This window comes from Carcharhinus amblyrhynchos, chromosome 1 (assembly GCF_965287045.1).
Source record: "Carcharhinus amblyrhynchos chromosome 1, sCarAmb.v2.hapA, whole genome shotgun sequence".
NCBI lineage: Eukaryota > Metazoa > Chordata > Chondrichthyes > Carcharhiniformes > Carcharhinidae > Carcharhinus > Carcharhinus amblyrhynchos.
In genome coordinates, this window is record NC_137324.1 from 35,909,632 (window position 1) to 35,928,819 (window position 19,188).

General features: G+C 41.0%; 1 protein-coding gene across 1 annotated transcript in view; it reads right to left on the reverse strand.

The window, feature by feature from the left end:
* The window catches only part of pik3c3 (phosphatidylinositol 3-kinase, catalytic subunit type 3), a 124,744-nt gene that overhangs the window by 62,860 nt on the left and 42,696 nt on the right, over positions 1 to 19,188 (reverse strand). The window contains exons 5-11 of the mRNA XM_080208711.1: positions 16,808 to 16,894; positions 16,555 to 16,650; positions 15,848 to 15,919; positions 12,225 to 12,329; positions 5,257 to 5,349; positions 4,363 to 4,548; positions 1,640 to 1,797 (exon numbers count right to left, since the gene is read on the reverse strand). Of these exons, the coding sequence (XP_080064837.1) occupies positions 1,640 to 1,797; positions 4,363 to 4,548; positions 5,257 to 5,349; positions 12,225 to 12,329; positions 15,848 to 15,919; positions 16,555 to 16,650; positions 16,808 to 16,894 (797 nt within the window). The remainder of the gene's footprint in view (positions 1 to 1,639; positions 1,798 to 4,362; positions 4,549 to 5,256; positions 5,350 to 12,224; positions 12,330 to 15,847; positions 15,920 to 16,554; positions 16,651 to 16,807; positions 16,895 to 19,188) is intronic.

Consider the following 19,188-nt stretch of genomic DNA (forward strand, 5'->3'; position numbering starts at 1 on the left):
GGATTAGGATAAATGGTTAAAAAAACTGAGGCGCTTAAAATACACTTTTAAAGAGGCATTTTAAAACTGCAAAAAGGGTCAATTGAGGCAAAGTTCCTTTGAATAGTTTAGACCCAGAAGCTTTTACATTTCACAGATGGCTGCCAGTTTCCAAAAGCTAGCAGTCCAGAAAGAATTGAAATTTGCATTTATGTTCCATATACCCAGCTATAACAGTTAAGCTCCAATCACTGTATAACTGTTAATGGAAGACTGTCATTTAAGAAGATAGGAAATAGGAGGATAGATCAATAGAAACCTTGAAGCCGTTACATCATTCAATAAATCATTGGCAAACATCTACATCTGTTCTGTTTTTTCAGCCTATCCCTTGATTCTCTTGTGCCCAAAAACGTATTGACTTCAAAATGAAGATCCTCACCCCTCTGGGATATTGTGTGCCAAAGGTTCATAACTCATAAGAACATAAGAAATAGGGGCAGGAGTAGGCCATCTAGCTCCTCAAGCCTGCCCCGCCATTCAATAAGATCATGGCTGATCTGAAGTGGCTCAGTTCCACTTTCCCGCCTTCTCCCCATAACCCTTAATCCCCTTGCCTACCAAAAACCTATCTACCCGTGTCTTAAATATATTTAGCGAGGTAGCCTCCACCACTTCAACGGGCAGAGAATTCCAGAGATTCACCACCCTTTGAGTGAAGAAGTTCCTCCTCAACTCCGTTCCAAACTGTCCCCCCCCCCCCCACTTATCTTGAGGCTGTGCCCTCTAGTCCTGCTGACCTTTCTGAGCAGGAAGAATCTCTCTATCTCTACCCTATCCATCCCCTTCATCATCTTATACGTCTCTATAAGATTCCCCCCTCATCCTTCTAAACTCCAACGAGTATAAGCCCAGTCTATTCAGCCTCTCTTCATAGTTCAACCCCCTCAACTCCGGTATCAGCCTAGTGAACCTCCTCTGCACTCCCTCCAAGGCCAAAATATCCTTGCGCAAGTGCGGTGACCAAAGCTGCACACAGTACTCCAGCTGCGGCCTCACCAGTGTTCTGTACAGTTGCAGCAAGACCTCCCTGCTTTTATATTCAATCCCCCTCGCTATGAAGGCCAGCATCCCATTTGCCTTCCTGATCACCTGCTGCACCTGTAGGCTGGGTTTTTGCGACTCATGCACAAAGACCCCCAGGTCCCTCTGCACCGTAGCATGCTGCAGCTTTTCGCCCTTTAAATAGTAATCCCTCCTACTATTATTCCTGCCAAAGTGGATAACCTCACACTTGCTAACATTGTACTCCATCTGCCAGGTCTGCCAACTCGATAAAGATGCATTTCTGCACTTCAGGCCTAAATGAGTTGTCCTTCTAGTGCCAGGTTCGCCATCCTTTCTGAAATTGGACCACCTCAGTACTTGATCAAGGAGCCCTGGTTAAAACTCTCTGGTCGGGTCTATTTACTGGTTAACTACATAGAAGTCAAGTTAGGAATTGAGTACTGTTCATTTTGGCATCAAATTGTGTGTATGAGAGAACACAAGTTGCATTTATATGATGCCTTTTTACCAATGAGCTTCACATTAAAAGATATCAATCGCAAACTGTTTCAGCTGTAAAATGGGAGGAAACATATTGAAAAATTGTCCTCACCTCTCCATTTCTGAAGTACCAGTTAACGAGCCAGACATACTTTCAGACATTGCAGTTTGACTGCTATCTCTTTTGTTTGGTTCTAACCCAACTTTTATGTCATTAAAGTTTTCATACTTTAGAGCCTGGACAAGCTGAAGCAGGTACATGAGCAAATCCTATTAAGGATAAAGAGTTTACAAGCATTTAGCTTTAAGACAAAATTGCATGGTTCCAGTTTTAAAAGAATAGAAAAATCACAAGGGTTTCAAGAAAAGCAATTGCACAGCTGCAAACTGATACTCATGATATTTGCCATTCCACATCTGTGATTCATAAAAACAGTTCAGATCGAGATGATAAAAATCATTATGGCTAAAACAAAGAATGTAGTAGAAAATAGTTACTAAAATATTCTGACTGCCAATTTTTGTTGTTTAATAATGGCAGCAGCTTAAATACACTATTTGCGATAATCAAGTTCAATTTAGATCAGTAACTTTTGGCGAGTCATTTTGAAATTCAAATATCCTTTGGGGTTTCAGAATGTTACTGTATTCCTGGTTTTCATTCTTTCTTCATTTTCAAAACTTTCTGCCACATCTTAATTAAAAAGTCACTGTAGTGACATCTCATTTCCGGATTTCCCAACCAATTAGCTGCAGGTGTATCGAGGACCTGCAGAAACTGATTTCAACTCCGATATTTTAAAAAGGGTATTGCAAATATGGCAGTTGAATGACTCGAGTTGGAAACAGAGCACACTGACACAATGAGTGCACATGCTTAAAAGGCATGTCTCATTTGACTGACCCCACCTCCCACTCTGAATTTTCAAGCCTACTGCAGCACAAATCACTCCTCACTCCAATTTATCTTGCAGATGCACCCCTCCTTGTCTATGCATTTCCTCATACCACATTTCTCCATCCACCACTGGCACCCGCATGGTAACCAATGTCATGCTCTCCCTCATATGCACACTGAACAAATGCTCTCAATCCAAAACATGCCATTATTCACTCTGCAATCTCTTCTTTCCTCCCTAACAGAGAACTTTGGATGGGCCGTGAAAAGGCTGATGATGAAATGGGATAAGCAAGTTGGAACACAGCTCAAAGTAGTTCCATTTCTCACCCAATGCCGCTCCCAATCAGCACCCCACATTCTGCTACATACCCTGATGGCCAAGTCTGCTCTTGCACAGATCTAAGTGTAACAGTCTATGGCAGGGCCCTCATGGGCTCCAAAATCCACAGGACATCTGCCAATTGCATCTCAGCAGTCAGAGCATGGATTTGAGCAGCTTGCCTCCATCTGTGCTGAAACCGGAGGGATTTTACCTTGAGGATGGGCTACAAAGAGTAATGATTTGTCGTTGCAAAAGGAACTGAACATGGGTATGTTACAAAATCTTAGAATGTCAAATTTCTTTACACTTTAAGCCAACTATTTATGATTTGTTTTCACCACATTCCCCCTCGTCCATCTTTGGCCACTGTCTGGCAAGAAGCTATTACACTTATGATGAATGGCAATACAAAAATTAATGCTGAACAATACTGAAGGGGAGCTGTGAAAGGGATGCTTGGCTACTTGCAGGACTATTTTGTGTTGTGGCTTTTACACGTGGCTGTCACAAGTCATTAGTGCATCTTGGGCATTAATGGCACCACTGCTGGCAGGTTAGAAACTTCATGCTCCACATCCTTGGAATCATCTGAACTGCCTCCATGTTTGGAACTCATTTCTCCTGTAGTTACAAACGTCACTACTCTACAACACTGTGCACATCACAGCAAGTTCTGGAGGTCCTGGTTGGTGCATACTGAAGAGGGTCTCCATATCTGCCCAGGCACTTGAAGAACATATTCAACGTGCGTTTTGTTTGTTCTTAGCAGATTTGAGCAAACCAGCTTTCACTGGATCATTCCTGGACCTTACTTCCAAGCATCTCCGGAACATGATCAGCCATTTATTAAGCAGTCTCCAAGAAAGCAGTTGATGGATCTGCTTCAAGGTGCAAAGGGATCAGAGTGGATGGAAGTATCATGCTAACTGCCTCAGAATTTTGCACATTCCTTCATAAATGTTTCTTGTGGTTGCACACTGATGAAATGGAATGGCAGTTGAATAATTTTGGGTGATCTGGTGTGTGCATTAATTACTACAAACATGCAGTTGATGTTGCCCTCTATGGGATGAAGTTAGAACCATAAACATTAGCAACTGTTTACTTTGATGGCATCAATGGTGACATTGACGTAATTGCACGCTGCAACAAAGAACACATCAATAATTTGTCTAATATATTTGTTGATGAGTGACAGAGATCCTGCAAATGTCACTGGCAGATGCCAGGAAAAGCAAAACTGTGAGCGGCAACAATAAATTTCTTTCCAAGAACTCCACCAGGCTTCCCAACTTGGTCCTGTGCCACTGCTAATATGCTGCCAGTTACCAAGAGGCACAACAGCATTCTGGTGCAAATGAGTCTTAGTTTCTCTTGCTGGCGAATTAGTTATAAAACTTACCTCAAAGATATCACTGCAATATAGAAAAAAATACATTAGAAATTAAAACTTCCAATCCCAGCTTCTTGGTAACGTATTTCAGTACTTTTAGCATGAACTTCAAAATTTATCAGCACCCAAGTGCACAAAGCTGAGAGATTTATTATGAATATTATAAATCTAATCGATCCCACACCAAAAAAGGGGTTAATCTTCTTTCAGCATTCTTACCTCATCATCAGCTTGTTGCAACCTAGCAACAGCATAACGCCTTACAGTTGGATTAGTGAATTGGGAGGAAAGCAACTCAAGACCATCCTCCACATCCATTGGTTTCCACTTCCCTAGCAACTCCAGGGCTTGTTTAGCTTCTTGGGCCAGGTCCCAGTTTACACACTTCAAAAATTTAGTTAAGGCCTACAGAAGAGAACTACAGTTAGTAAAGCCACTTTTACTAGTCAAGATGTGCACTTCCTTGCTGGTCAAGTGCATCTGCTTTGCAAGCTAATATTTGGTTTCATGTGCAATGGTAAATACTCTTCAATCTCCACATCATTCAAATGCTAACATACAAATGGATTTGCGCACTCTGAAAAATACCGTGAAAATTGACATGACTGTTGTATGAATCATTCAGGTTAAAGCATTTATTGTAAAAATACATATTATACATGACCAACTTCAAACACTTAGTACAAGTAGAAAGTTATTTTAGCAACATACTCTTTATACTATTGAAAACAAATGCTTCATTAATGAAACAAATGAAGCAAAATCTCAGCAGGTCTGACAGCATTTGCGGAGGGAAAAGAGAGCTAACATTTTGAATCCAGATGATTCTTCTGGATAGCTCTGTTCGCTCTCCACAGATGCTGTCAGACCTGCTGAGATGTTCCAGCATTTTCTGTTCTTTTGTTTCAGATTCCAGCCTGAGATAATTTACTTTTACCTTTGCATTATAAATGTTTCATTTGGTCAACTTGCCTAAAAGTTGTAATGTTAATAATTGTTATTGAAGCTACAGTCTAATTGAAATTATTGAATAAACTGAATTAGAGTAATCATGAAATGACAATGCCTTCTGATGTTTTTGCAACTAAAATGTACATCATAAAAACAACTTACCTTTTCCTGGTTGGTGAGATAATATCTAAATTTCCAAACAAGATCTTGTTCTTCAGAGGACAGTAATTTAGTGGGAGGATAATTTAAAATAATCTGGAAAAGAATAAAAAGTAGCTTTTTAGAAGCTTTGAAGTACAATTATAGAACATGGTTGAACAAGCTTATTATTCAAACTACGAATGAAAGATTTTAAAAATTCACAGGATATGGGCAATGCCGGCTAGGCCGACATTTATTGCCTAATCCCCATTTGCCCTCGAGAAACTGATGAGCTGCCTTCGTGAACCACTGCAGCCCATGTGGTGTAGGTGCAGCCATGTAGTGCTGTACTAAAGACTGAAAAAAATCAGACTGATGCAATTTCCTCTAGCGGACACCATTAGAATAGCAAAACTGCCAGGCTAACCTTGTGCGTTACTAGAACCTCCATTTATATACACCACTAACATAGTAAAACACATCAAGGCATTTCACAGGAGGAGACACCAAACCACGAAGGAAGTATGAGGGCAGAACAAAAGCAGTTTCTTGGGAGAGGAAAGAGGGAAAGAAATTATAGAGCTTTGGGACTGGGTACTGAATACACAACCATCAGTGGAATGATTAAAATTAGGCTAGGTAAAAGGCCAGAGTTCTACGAGTGCACACATCTTGGAGGTTTCAAAACAATAGAAACTAGGAGCAGGAGTAGGCCATTCAGCCTTTGAGCCCGCTCTGCCATTCAATATGACCATGGTTGATCTTCAACATCAATGCCTTTTCACGCATTCTCCTTGATACCACTAAAATCCCCCAAAGGCACATGCATCCTTACTTAGGTACGGAGTCCAAAATTGCACACGATACTCCAGGTGTGGTCTCACCAAAGCCCCATATAACTGCAGTAAGATATCTCTATTTCTGAACGCAAATTCTCTTGCAATGAAGGCCAAGGAACCGTCTGCCTCTCCACTTCTATTGGTATAGAAGGACACCCAGATCCCTTTTACATCCACATTTCCCAATATGTCAGTATTTAGAAAATACTCTTCCTTTCAGTTTTTCACATCGAAGTATATAACTTTATATTTAGACAGTTTGTACTGCATCTGCCAAGTATTTGCCCACTCACTCAACTCGTCTAAATCACCTTGAAGTCTCCTTGCAACCTCTTCACAAATACAAAGTTTTAAAAAGTTTATTAGTCACAAGGAAGGCTTAAATTAACACCGCAAAGTTACTGTGAAATTCCCTTGGTTGCCACACTCCGGTGCCTATTCAGGTCAATGCACGTAACCAGCACGTCCTTTCAGAATGTGGGAAGAAACCAGAGCACCCAGACAAAACCCATGCAGACACAGGGGGAACGTGCAAACTCTGTACAGACAATGACCCAATCAAACCCAGGTCCCTGATGCTGTGAAGCAGCAGTGCTAACCACTGTGCTACTGTGCCGCCAGTTCCGTGTCATTAGCAAATTTGAAATGTTACATTTGGTTCCCTCATCCAGGTCATTTACATATATTTTGTGAATAGCTGGACCCAACCACTGATCCCTGTGGTACCCCACTAGTTATTGCCATTCAGAAAAACACCCATCTACTCACACTTTGGGAATTGGTTGACAGGAAACAACCTATGCCAATACATTATTCCCTATCTCAGGTGTTTTAATTTTGTCCACGAGGGACCTTAAGAAAAAGTCCAAATTCATCCATTGCTTCTTCCTTAACTATTCTACTAGATACATGTCAAAACTCCATTAAATTTGTTAAGCATGGTTTGCCTTTCTTAAACCCATGCTGGCTTTGTCCAGTTCCATTAATACTTTCCAAATGTTCTGTTATCACTTATTTTATAACAAATTCTAGTATCTTCCCAATACTGATATCAGGCTAACTGGTCTGTAATGCTCTTTATTCTCTCCCTCCATGTTTAAATAGTGGGGTTACATTTGCCACCTTTTGTGGGAACTGCTTCAGAGTCTACAGAACTTAGGAAGATAACTACTGATACGTCTAATATTTCCAGCGCCACTTCCTGGGATGTAATTATTCAGGTCCTGCTGATTTGTCAGCCTTTAACCCCATTAATTTCCCCAGCACCATTTTCTTATAATATTGATTTTCTTCAATTCCACTCTTACTGGATCTTTGGTTCCCTAACATTTTTAGGAAGCTATTTGTGCCCTCTTTTGTAAAGACAGAACCAAAGTGTGTTCAATTCTTCTGGTATCTTTGTTCCCCATTACAATTTTCTCGCTTCTGACTGTAACGAGCCTACATTTGTCATTTCTGATCTTTTACTCTTCACATATTTGCAGATGCTTTCACAGTCACTTCCTATGTTTTCTGCAATTTAATCTGACTTTATTTTTCCCCTCTTGAGCAAATATTTTGTCCTCTTTCCTGAATTCTAAAATGTTCACAATCCTCAGGCCTGCTGCTTTTTCTGGCAATTTTATGCAGAGTCTTAAAGTCATACAGAGCAGAAAATGCTGCCTCCTCTTTGGATTTAATATTATCTCCAATTTCTTTTGGAGAAATAGTTGAGCCACCTTTCTTCTTTGTTTTTGCACCAGATGTAATACGTGTATGTATATTATATGCAGACTGCCCCGAGAGTGCAGGTCAGGTGACATCTGAGCAATTAGCTCCTCATAGTATGGATCACTGGTGGGCAGTCTTAAGACCTAATTGTGAATCAGTGAACACCTAAATAAAGTGTTCAAGTTATCAAGCCTACCTCATGATTCTCTAGGCACTCTTGGTCCATAAGGATACACGCAATACCAGACAGGAATGAATAATTGTTGTAATTCATGCACACTTTCTTTAAATATGAACCATCACCTGTCCACCATCAACCCATGGGTGGCACAGTGGTTAGCACTGCTGCCTCACAGCACCAGGGACCTGGGTTTAATTCCCGGCTTGGGTCACTGTGTTTGGAGTTTGCACATTTCCCGTGTCTGCGTGGGTTTCCTCCGGGTGCTCTGGTTTCCTCCCAGTCTGGTTAGGTGCATTGACTCGAACAGGTGAGTATGACAACTGGGGAAATTTACATTAACTTCATAATCACAAGTAATGCAAAACTTAGTGGATGGGTTAGGTTGATTGGCCATGCTAAATTGACCCCAATTTTGGGGAGATTAGCAGGAGAAACATGTGGCGTTACAGGCATAGGGTGGGATTGTTGTTAGTTTTTAAAGAATTTCTTGATTAATAAGGAGATCAAGAGTTATGGGGAAGAGAAAACTATCAGCTATGATTGAATGATGGAGCAGACTCGATGGGCTGAATGGCCTAATTCTGCTCCTATGTCTTATGGTCTTATAATTTTTTAAATATTTAAAGAAAGTTTGCATGAATTACAACAATTATTCAGTTTTGGGCCCTGCGTCTAAGGATGGACGTGCTGACCTTGGAAAGGGCCCAGAGGAGGTTCATAAGAATGATTCCAAATGTCGCTGGATTCCAGGGAAGTGCCGGAAGATTGGAAAATGGCTAATGTTACGCCGTTGTTTAAGAAGGGTGGCAGGCAAAAGGCAGGGAATTATAGGCCGGTTAGTTTAACGTCTGTTGTAGGTAAAACGTTAGAATCCATCATCAAGGAGGAAATAGCGAGGCATCTTGAGGGGAATTACTTGATAGAGCAGACGCAGCACGGTTTTGTTAAGGGGAAGTCGTGTCTGACAAATTTATTGGAGTTCTATGAGGATGTGTCTAGGGCGGTGGATAGAGGAGAGCCGGTGGATGTGGTCTTTCTTGATTTTCAGAAGGCGTTTGACAAGGTACCTCACAAGAGGTTATTGCAGAAGGTAAGGGGGCATGGAGTTGGGGGTAGGGTGTTAGCGTGGATAGAGGATTGGTTGTCAAATAGGAGGCAGAGAGTGGGGGTTAATGGGTGCTATTCGGATTGGCGGTTGGTGACTAGTGGAGTGCCCCAGGGGTCGGTGCTGGGGCCTCAGCTACTTACCATTTATATAGATGATCTGGAGAAGGGAACCGAGTGTCTGGTGTCGAAATTTGCTGATGACACCAAGATTGGTGGAACGGCAAATTGCGCGGAGGGTGTGGAGAGTCTGCAGAAGGATCTAGATAGGCTGGGCGAATGGGCCAGGAACTGGCAAATGGAATTTAATGTTGGCAAGTGCGAGGTGGTCCACTTTGGTAGGAATAATGGTAGGAAGGACTATTACTTACGTGGCGAAAAACTGCAGCAGGCGACGGTGCAGAGGGACCTCGGGGTCCTTGTGCATGAGTCGCAAAAACCCAGCCTGCAGGTGGTCAGGAAGGCAAATGGGATGCTGGCCTTCATAGTGAGGGGGATTGAATATAAAAGTAGGGAGGTCTTGCTGCAGCTGTATAGGGCATTGGTGAGGCCGCAGCTGGAGTACTGTGTGCAGTTTTGGTCACCGCACTTACGCAAGGATATTTTGGCCTTGGAGGGAGTGCAGAGGAGGTTTACTAGGCTGATACCGGAGTTGAGGGGGTTGCGCTATGAGGAGAGGCTGAATAAACTAGGCTTGTACTCGTTAGAGTTTAGAAGAATGAGGGGAGATCTCATTGAGACGTATAAGATGATGAATGGGATGGATAGGATAGAGGTGGAGAGACTCTTCCCGCTCAGAAAGGACAGTAGGACTATGGGGCACAGCCTCAAGATAAAGGGGGGTGCGGTTTAGGACTGAGTTGAGGAGGAACTTCTTCACTCAAAGGGTGGTGAATCTCTGGAATTCTCTGCCCGTTGAAGTGGTAGAGGCTGCCTCGCTAAATCTTTTTAAGACGCGGGTTGATGGGTTTTTGATAAGCGAGGGGATTAAGGGTTATGGGGAGAGGGCGGGAAAGTGGAACTGAGCCACGACAGATCAGCCATGATCTTATTGAATGGCGGGGCAGGCTCGAAGGGCTAGATGGCCTACTCCTGCTCCTATTTCTTATGTTATGTTCTTATTGCACACGTTTGATTTGTTGTTTAATACCTTCCCTTACACCATCCGCTACTGTTTTTGGGCCGATGGATAAACCCCAATGTTTCCTGCCCATTAGTGTTTATCACCATCCAGACGGATTCCACATGATGATTTTTCCAACAAATATCCTTTCGCGTGATTGCACCAATTTCCTCCTTTACTAACAACGCTACCCTACCTCATTTCCCTTTTTTTTGCTATTCCTCCCAAATAACGATTACCCCTAGATGTTCAGTTCCCATCCTTGCCAAACCTGCAGCCATATCTCTGTAATTGCTACTATATCTGCTCTATATTATTTGCACTGTTAACTGATCCACCTTTTTGCAATGCTCCAAACATTAAGACAAAAAGCCTTTAAGACATGGACTATAACCTTGTTGGTCACCTTAGCTTTACTTTGTATTCTGGCCCCATTTGGATTTTTGTCTTCCACTTTTGCTTCTTCCATTTCTACCTTTTATTTCTATCCTTGTTTCTGCACCCCGCCCCCCCCTCAATTTCCCTGTTAAAAGATTCCCACCCCCCATGATTCTAGTTTAAATATTCCTCGAAAGTACTAGCTAATACTGAGATTACTATTTTTGAGATCCTACTTTTTAATTCACATTCTAACTGCCTATATTCTGGATATTGTAGGACCTCATCTCTCTTTTTGGCTTATGTTATTGATACTGATACGTAGCATGACCACTGGTTGTTCACCCTTCCCCTTCAGAATTGCGGAATTGAAGGAGGTTACAGAAAAAGAGAGGGACGAGGCTACAGAAGAATTTTAAAATTTTAAATTGTGACCTTAACTGGGAGTTAAATGATGGCTGAACACGAGTTGATGCGAGTTACGACATTAGCAGCAAGGTTTGTGACAACCTAAAGTTTAGAGTATAGAACCTAGAAACAGTTAAGCCTAAAGGTAACAAAGGAATGGATCAGATGTCAGGCGATGTTAGAGTAAATGGGTAACCTTAGTCTCTTGCCCCGCTATGTCCCGGGATGCATAGGTTAGAGGGATTAGTGGGATAAATATGTGGGATTACAGGGATAGGGCCCTAGGTGGGATAGTTGTCAATCCAGACTTAAGTGGGCCAAATGACCTCCTTCTGCACTGTAGGGATTCTCCGATTCTCTCTTTGATCACTTCCCACATTCTCTAGATTCTGCCTATGACAGGACTTGAAGTATTCAAATCTAAATTGTTAATTGAAGTGATGTGTCAGGGGGTCCTTCCAACCAGCATGCACACAGTGAACTGCCAGAAGTTAAAATGACTTCAGCAGATGCTGTACTGTTGGCTATGGTGCACACCAGAACATTACGAAGGCACTGATTGACGATCCCAATCTTTTAATCCCAGTCTTGGATGATATTCTCATTTTAATTTCCCAAAGGTTTCTCACTGACCAATTAATCATCCTTACTAATTGAAGGAATTTTTATGCCTCAAGAAGCTCCACAAATTACAAGACAAATACAGATTTTGAACTAATGATACCTTATCCCAAGAAAGGCTTTAAGGAATGGATTGCATTCCTAGACATTCCATAAAGTATCAGGCCAGAAATTTCAGTTTGTCAAACATCAGAAGGAAGCATTTAGCCCATGGTATCTAATATATTGCAAAGTTAAGCTCAAAAGATTTCTTGCTTTCACAAACAAAAATTACTTATTCACTACTGGCTGAATTTATTTAAAAAAAATATAGTTAGGAATTAGTTCCTTGCAATTCAAGGCATCCTAGTCATTCAAGGCAAAACTTTTTCATGATTTCAGTTTCCTAATCTGTTCAAATGTACAAAAAAAAGTACAAGTTTTAATATAAAAATCCTTTTGCTCGTAGTACAAAAGTTAAGACGAAAAAGGGTAGTTAAAAAGGTAATTTGTCCAGAGCTAAAAATGCAAGACATAAAATTAATGTTCTACCAAATACAACAAACCACATAATATTTACAAAAGTAAAACAGGTTCAATATTTTTAGATGTTTTCTCTAGATAAAACGTTAGTATCTGTACTTACATTCAGTTGGTCACGGGTAGCAGCATTTGGCTTCAGATCATGATCAGAGGGTCCACTTCTCAAACTTCGAGCAAGTTTATGATGCTTGCTTTCTACTAAATTCTCCTATGGTTAAAGCAAATTTGTTACTCAGATTCCCGATTTAGACAGATCAAATGCAACAAATTGGGTTAGTTTAAATGAAAGTATTTGAAGCCTTTAAAATATCATGTGAACTGTGTTCATCAAATTGAGGTACACTAGTACATGGAGAATAAACACTAATTCAAGCTCTGTCAACTGCAAGTACTCCCAGAGAAGAGAAGCAATTGCAGGCTAGATGCTGTTATAATCCTGGATGAGATCAGTAATTTTTAAAATAAATCTAAAATCTCCAGTTATCACTGAAAGACTTAAGTCACAAGATCCCACAGTTTATACCAAAACTCTTGATAAAGAAGAGTCAAACAAAGCAAACGCTAAAAAATATTAGATAGTCTCTGGTATTTTAAAATCCAAAATCAACACAAGTTAAACATGAATTGACAGTAAACTGTAGTCAATCAAACTATAAATTACTCGATACATTGCAGATACAACTAAGGCAGATCTTATGAATTAGCTCAGCAGTATACTCAGTACAGAGGTCATCAAACTCAGTCTCAAAGTCCTTCAAATTTCTGTACCCGTCAAAGAATTTCAGTTCCTCTCCTTCGAGGGTACTGCCCGATCCAGACCAACAGCAGTGCACAACCAACTTTAGTTCCATGGGTACAATATCTGCCAAAAATGTATCATGTTTACACAACTTCCTCAACCTGGTCTAAGTGGTGTACATTCACCAATGCTATCTTCAAGTTACAGAAGCAGCAAATGTGTAGTTGCTTATTCTCAGCTTCTGGATTTACCCTCGTCTCCTTTAGCTGGTCTCTACTAAACTGAGCACCAAAGGCTCTCTATCCTTTTATACGATTTTAACCAGGTTCGATCGCCCCTGAAGTATTGGGTTGCTATGAAATTAGAAGGGTCAGTTTCCTTTTCATGATTTCCCTTTTCAATGGAGCAGAGAGAAGAGGGCTGTTTCCAAAGTACAAGCTACGAACACAGATACACCACAAAGCATAATAAAGTTCACTCCAATACACTCAAACAATACAGAATATCCCCAGCTACAGACAAGCATCCATTTTGGAAAAAGTATTAACTTCACTCACGACACTCCAGACCCAATGCCAATTAGTTAACGGTTGTGAAAGCAGCTCAAGCGAATTAATTTCAATTCTTTCAAAGACAACTTGGTCATGTGTTGCATTATAGTGCTAGTTTTAGTGGGCATACCCACCTTAAAAAGATACAAAAGCAAGTCATCAATGGAACAAAATTCCAAAGGCACTTCATAGGAGCAATGATTAAACAAAATCTGATATTGATTTATTGTCATAGTCAGAGTCTTGGAGGTTTACAGCATGGAAACATGCCCTTCAGCCCAACTTCTCCATGCTGCCCTTTTTTTAAAATCCCCAAGCTAATCCCAATTGCTTGCACTTGGCCCATATCCCTTTATACCCATCGTACCCATGTAACTATCTAAATGCTTTTTAAAAGACAAAAAAAAAATTGTACCTCCCTCTACTACTACCTCTGGCAGTTGTTCCAGACAAAATTACTCTTCTGGACACTTTTGTATCTCTTCCCTCTCCCCTTAAACCTATGCTCTCTAGTTTTAGGCTCCCCTATCTTTGGGAAAAGATATTGACTGTTGAGCTGATCTGTGCTCCTCATTATTTTATAGACCTCTTTAAGATCACGCCTCCTACGCTCCAGAGACAAAAGTCCCAGTCTATCCAGTTTCTCTTCATAACTCAATCAAGTCTAATAAATATTTTCCGCACTCTTTCTCGTTTAATAATATCCTTTCTATAATAGGGTAACCAGAATTGCACACAGTAATCCATGTGTGTAGATTACCTACTTGGATTACCAATGTCTTGTACAACTTCAGCAAGACATTCCAACTTCTGTATTCAATGTGCTGACCGATGAAACCAAGCATGTCACATGTATTAACATACGGTGTAAAGTATCTTTTCTTGCATACTATACAAAGCATACCATTCATAGAGAAGGAGAGTGTGCAGAATGTAGCGTTACAGTCAGAGCTAGGGTTTAGAGAAAGATCAACTTAAATGCAAAGAAGGTACATTCAAAATTCTGATGGTAACAAGGAAGAAGCTGTTCTTGAATCGGTTGGTTTGTGACCTTTGACTTTTATAGTCATTAAGGAGATTTTAGATGAGGTAACCAAAAGTCTATTCAAAGAAAACCTAGTCTCATTAGTTTTAAGGAGAATTAGGAAGGAGAAATAAAAAGGATTAAGTCGAAGTTTATTTATTAGTCACAAGTAGGCTTACATCAACATTGCAACAAAGCCACTGTGAAAATCCCTCAGTCACCACACTACAGCATATATTCGAGTACACTGAGGGAGAATTTAGCATGGCCAATCCACCTAACCAGCACATTTGCCAGATTATGGGAGGAAACTGGAGCAAACCCATGCAGACACTGAAAGAATGGCAAACTCCACACAGACAGTGACCCAAGCAAGGAATTGAACCCTGTGAGGCAGCAGCACCAACCACCATATCATGATTAGAGACAGCATCCCAAAGGTTAGGGTCTAAACAACAAAAGGAATGGCTGCCAATAGATGAACGAGAAAAGTAGGAATGCGCAAGAGGTCAGAACTGACGGAATTCTGAAAGCTGGGTGAGCTATAGAGGGATTCTGAAGATTGAAAGGGAATTGAAAAGAGATGAGATTTTAAAAAAAGAAAAAGAGACACTGACATACTGCAAACCAAACTAAATCAGTGAGCAGAGGGGCATGACAAGTGTTCAGGAAGTGGCATAAGCAAGGGTACAAGTAGTAGAATTTGAGGTGTTCACATTAATGGCAGACAGGAGGCTGGCCAGTAGGGAGCTAGAATGAAAGGAGTTCAGAGGTAGCAAAAAGGCATGAATGAGATTTTCAACGGCAGATGAACCAAAACATGGACAAAAATGTTAGCGGTGCAATGAGAATGTCCGGATGACGGAGATGATTTCAAATCAGATGTTCAGCTCACTTTCAAATAGATTGCCACGGGTGCATACCTGGTTCAGCCTAAGACAGCTTTGAGGGAGAGGGGTGGTTTAAGGGTGGGCACCAAAGGCAGTGATTTCAATCTTCTAATTCTTCAATGGGAGTAAACTTCTGTTCATACAATACTGCATGTTGGATATGAATCATGCCAAATCAGATACAGTGGAGATGTTGCGAGAGATGGTGGTAAGGTGCATACGCAGAACATAACATTATGTTTCCGAATGCAGGCAGAACATTCCAGAACTTAATGTCTGTCACAGGGTGGCACAAAACAAGTCACTTGCAATTATGTAAATAACAACTGACAGAAATATAGTTTAACATTTATTGTTAAATGCAGTACATGACAGAAAGCTTGTCAAATATTTTCATTCATCAGGCATCCCTATTTTTCTACTTTCACAGAATTCACATCCAGAAATAAAGGCTTTTTTAACATTTTCCTAAGAAAGACAAATTACAAAAGAAAAATTAATGTATTTATTAGTCATACGAACCATTGACATCTGAGGGTCTGGAACTTTGACAATCTCTGAACTTGTTAGACTTGGAGATGACTCATCACCATCCTGGTTAAAAATGCATTTGAAAAGACAAAAGGCAATTGGTCTAAATAATATCAATTAAAATGATCAGAAATTTAATTTCTTCAAACCTCATTTGAGCATCAGCAATAACATCCATATAGAATACAACAACACTGGCTTGAGACAAAGTACAACTGCTTTCTTAGGTAAGAACTGATAAATTGAGATCAATACGCCAGTGAAAGGAGAATTTACGCATTTTAGGTACCAGGGCTTCTGGCATTTCTAGCATTTCATATCAATTACTTCACAAACTAAGATTTTTCAGCAGCAACTATTTTTCACAGCTCAAATTTGTGAAAACAATGACTAGATGTATTTGCAAGAAACATACTCTCTGGACTTTTTGAAACATTTCACAAAGTTCACTTAATCAGAGACACAATTCTTCCAATGAGAACCAAAAATAGAATGAACCATGATCCATTCAAATTACTAAGACATTTTTGTGCATGTATTTAGAATAAAAAATCCTGAATGTAAATTCACCATAAACTTTGGCAATTTTAAAACAATTATCTCATAATCTTACTTAAAATTAAAAAAAACACTGATAATTAATTTTAGAAATAGCACTTCATAATTTGTAGGCAAACGTAACAAAAAAATTAACAAACCTTTTCATAATAAACAATACCGTATTCTTTGTCTTCAGATTTAACACGTGGAAATTCAACCATGAGATACATAAAATTAGAGCTTCTTTTCTCACTCTGCAAATAAGAAAGATTTGTGAAATAACAAAAGTTATGCTTGTAACTGAAATGGAAATAATGAAGCTTTTATTCCAAGCTGACCAAAAATAAATTTGGGCACTCAGATACAAAGGCAGGCAAGAATTAATGCATGGTTCCTTCAAATCCAACTTACCTCATTTATCATCTCTATCTCTCGAAAAGTAAGCCTATCCAACCAATCAACCTTCACCATGTGACCTTGACGATGAGCCTTGGTGAGCTTGAAGTAAACAAAACCATATTAAAATCAGCTGTGTAACAATCTTATCATGTTTATTTTAACTAACGATTTCAGACAATCTAAAACAGCTTAACATAGGAATGAGCAAATTGGCCAAATGACTGCAGAATTCATAGTAACCATGGGGGCAACCTTAGGAAAAAAAGTAAATTTTGAAATCAAGTCCATGTAGGTCGACAAGAGGTGATGGGTGAATGGGACTTACTGAGAGTTAGGACATGGGCAGCAGAGCTGTAGATGACCTCAAGTTGATGCCAAGTAGAATTTGGGAAGTCAGAACAAAGAACAAAGAAAATTACAGCACAGGAACAGGCCCTTCGGCCCTCCAAGCCTACACTGAACAAGCTGCCTGACTTAACTAAAACCCCCTACCCTTCCGGGGACATTATCCCTGTATTCCCATCCTAGTCATGTATTTGTCAAGTCCTCCCTTAAAAGTCACTACCATATCTGCTTCCACTACCTCCCCAGGCAGTGAGTTCTGGGTACCCACCACTCTAAAATAAAACCTGCCTCGTAAATGGGATGCTGGCCTACATAGCGAGGGGGATTGAATATAAAAGTAGGGAGGTCTTGCTGCGGCTGTATAGGGCATTGGTGAGGCCGCAGCTGGAGTACTGTGTGCAGTTTTGGGCGCCGTACTTATGCAAGGATATTTTGGCCTTGGAGGGAGTGCAGAGGAGGTTTACTAGGCTGATGCCGGAGTTGAGGGGGTTGAGCTATGAGGAGAGGCTGAATAAACTAGGCTTGTACTCGTTAGAGTTTAGAAGAATGAGGGGAGATCTCATTGAGACGTATAAGATGATGAATGGGATGGATAGGATAGAGGTGGAGAGACTCTTCCCGCTCAGAAAGGACAGTAGGACTAGGGGGCACAGCCTCAAGATAAAGGGGGGGCGGTTTAGAACAGAGTTGAGGAGGAACTTCTTCACTCAAAGGGTGGTGAATCTCTGGAATTCTCTGCCCGTTGAAGTGGTGGAGGCTGCCTCGCTAAATATTTTTAAGACGCGGGTTGATGGGTTTTTGATAAGAGAGGGGATTAAGGGTTATGGGGAGAGTGCGGGAATGTGGAACTGAGCCACGACAGATCAGCCATGATCTTATTGAATGGCGGGGCAGGCCCGAAGGGCTAGATGGCCTACTCCTGCTCCTATTTCTTATGTTCTTATGTTATTATGTACAACTCCTTTAAACCTTGCCCCTCGCACTTTAAACTTATGCCCCCTAGTAAGTGACTCTTCCACCCTAGGAAAAAGCTTTGACTATCCACTCTGTCCATGCCTCTCAATCTTGTAGGCTTCTATCAGGTCACCCCTCAACCTCTGTCGTTCCAGTGAGAATATAAGTATCTCCAACCTCTCCTCAAAGCTAATACTCACCAAACCAGGCAACATCCTGGTAAATCTGTTCTGTACTCTCTCCGAAGCCTCTAAGAAGTGCATTGGAATGGTCAAGTCCAGAGATTACAAAGACATGGATGAGGATTTCAGCAACAAGTGATTGGGAAGCCCTCATATTAGTCAGGAGGACTTGCACCAAAATTGGGAGAGCTGTCTCTCAGACTGGCCAAGCAACAGCCTAATAGTCATCCTCATGGAATCATACCCTACAGGCAATGGCACATCGCTGGATATGCACATCGGGAGGGGGGACCAACCAGAGGTGGCAGCACAGTGGTATATAATTGGAAGGGAGCTTCCCCAGGAGAGCTCAACATTGACTCTGGACCCCATGATATTCCGTGATACCTGGTCAAGCAAACTTCCTGCTGATTATCACCTACACGAGTACCAGAATCAATACTCCTCTACGTTGACCACTTGAGAGAAGCATTGAGGGTGGTCAGAATTTACTCTGGATTGGGCATTTCAATGTTCATCACCAAGAGTGGCGTTGTAGCACCATTACTGACCAAGCTGATCAATTTCTAAAGAACAAGGTGGCTAGACTGTGACAGGTAGTGAAGGAACCAAGAAGGAAGAACAAGGGTTGCTAGCTCTCACTTAGCAACCTGTCACAGATGTATCTGCCCATGAGAGTATTACTAGAATTTACCACTGTGCAATACTTGTGTAGCACTACCACCATGCTAAACGAGATAGCAGCTCAAAACTAGGCATCCATGAGGTGCCATGGACCAGCAGCAGCAAAATTGCACAATGCTACAATCCACAAGATCATGTGCTAGCATATTCCCCACTCTACCAAATCAGGGGATGAATCCTAACTCAATGAAAAGTGCACAAGGGAATGCCAGGAGCAGCACCAGACAC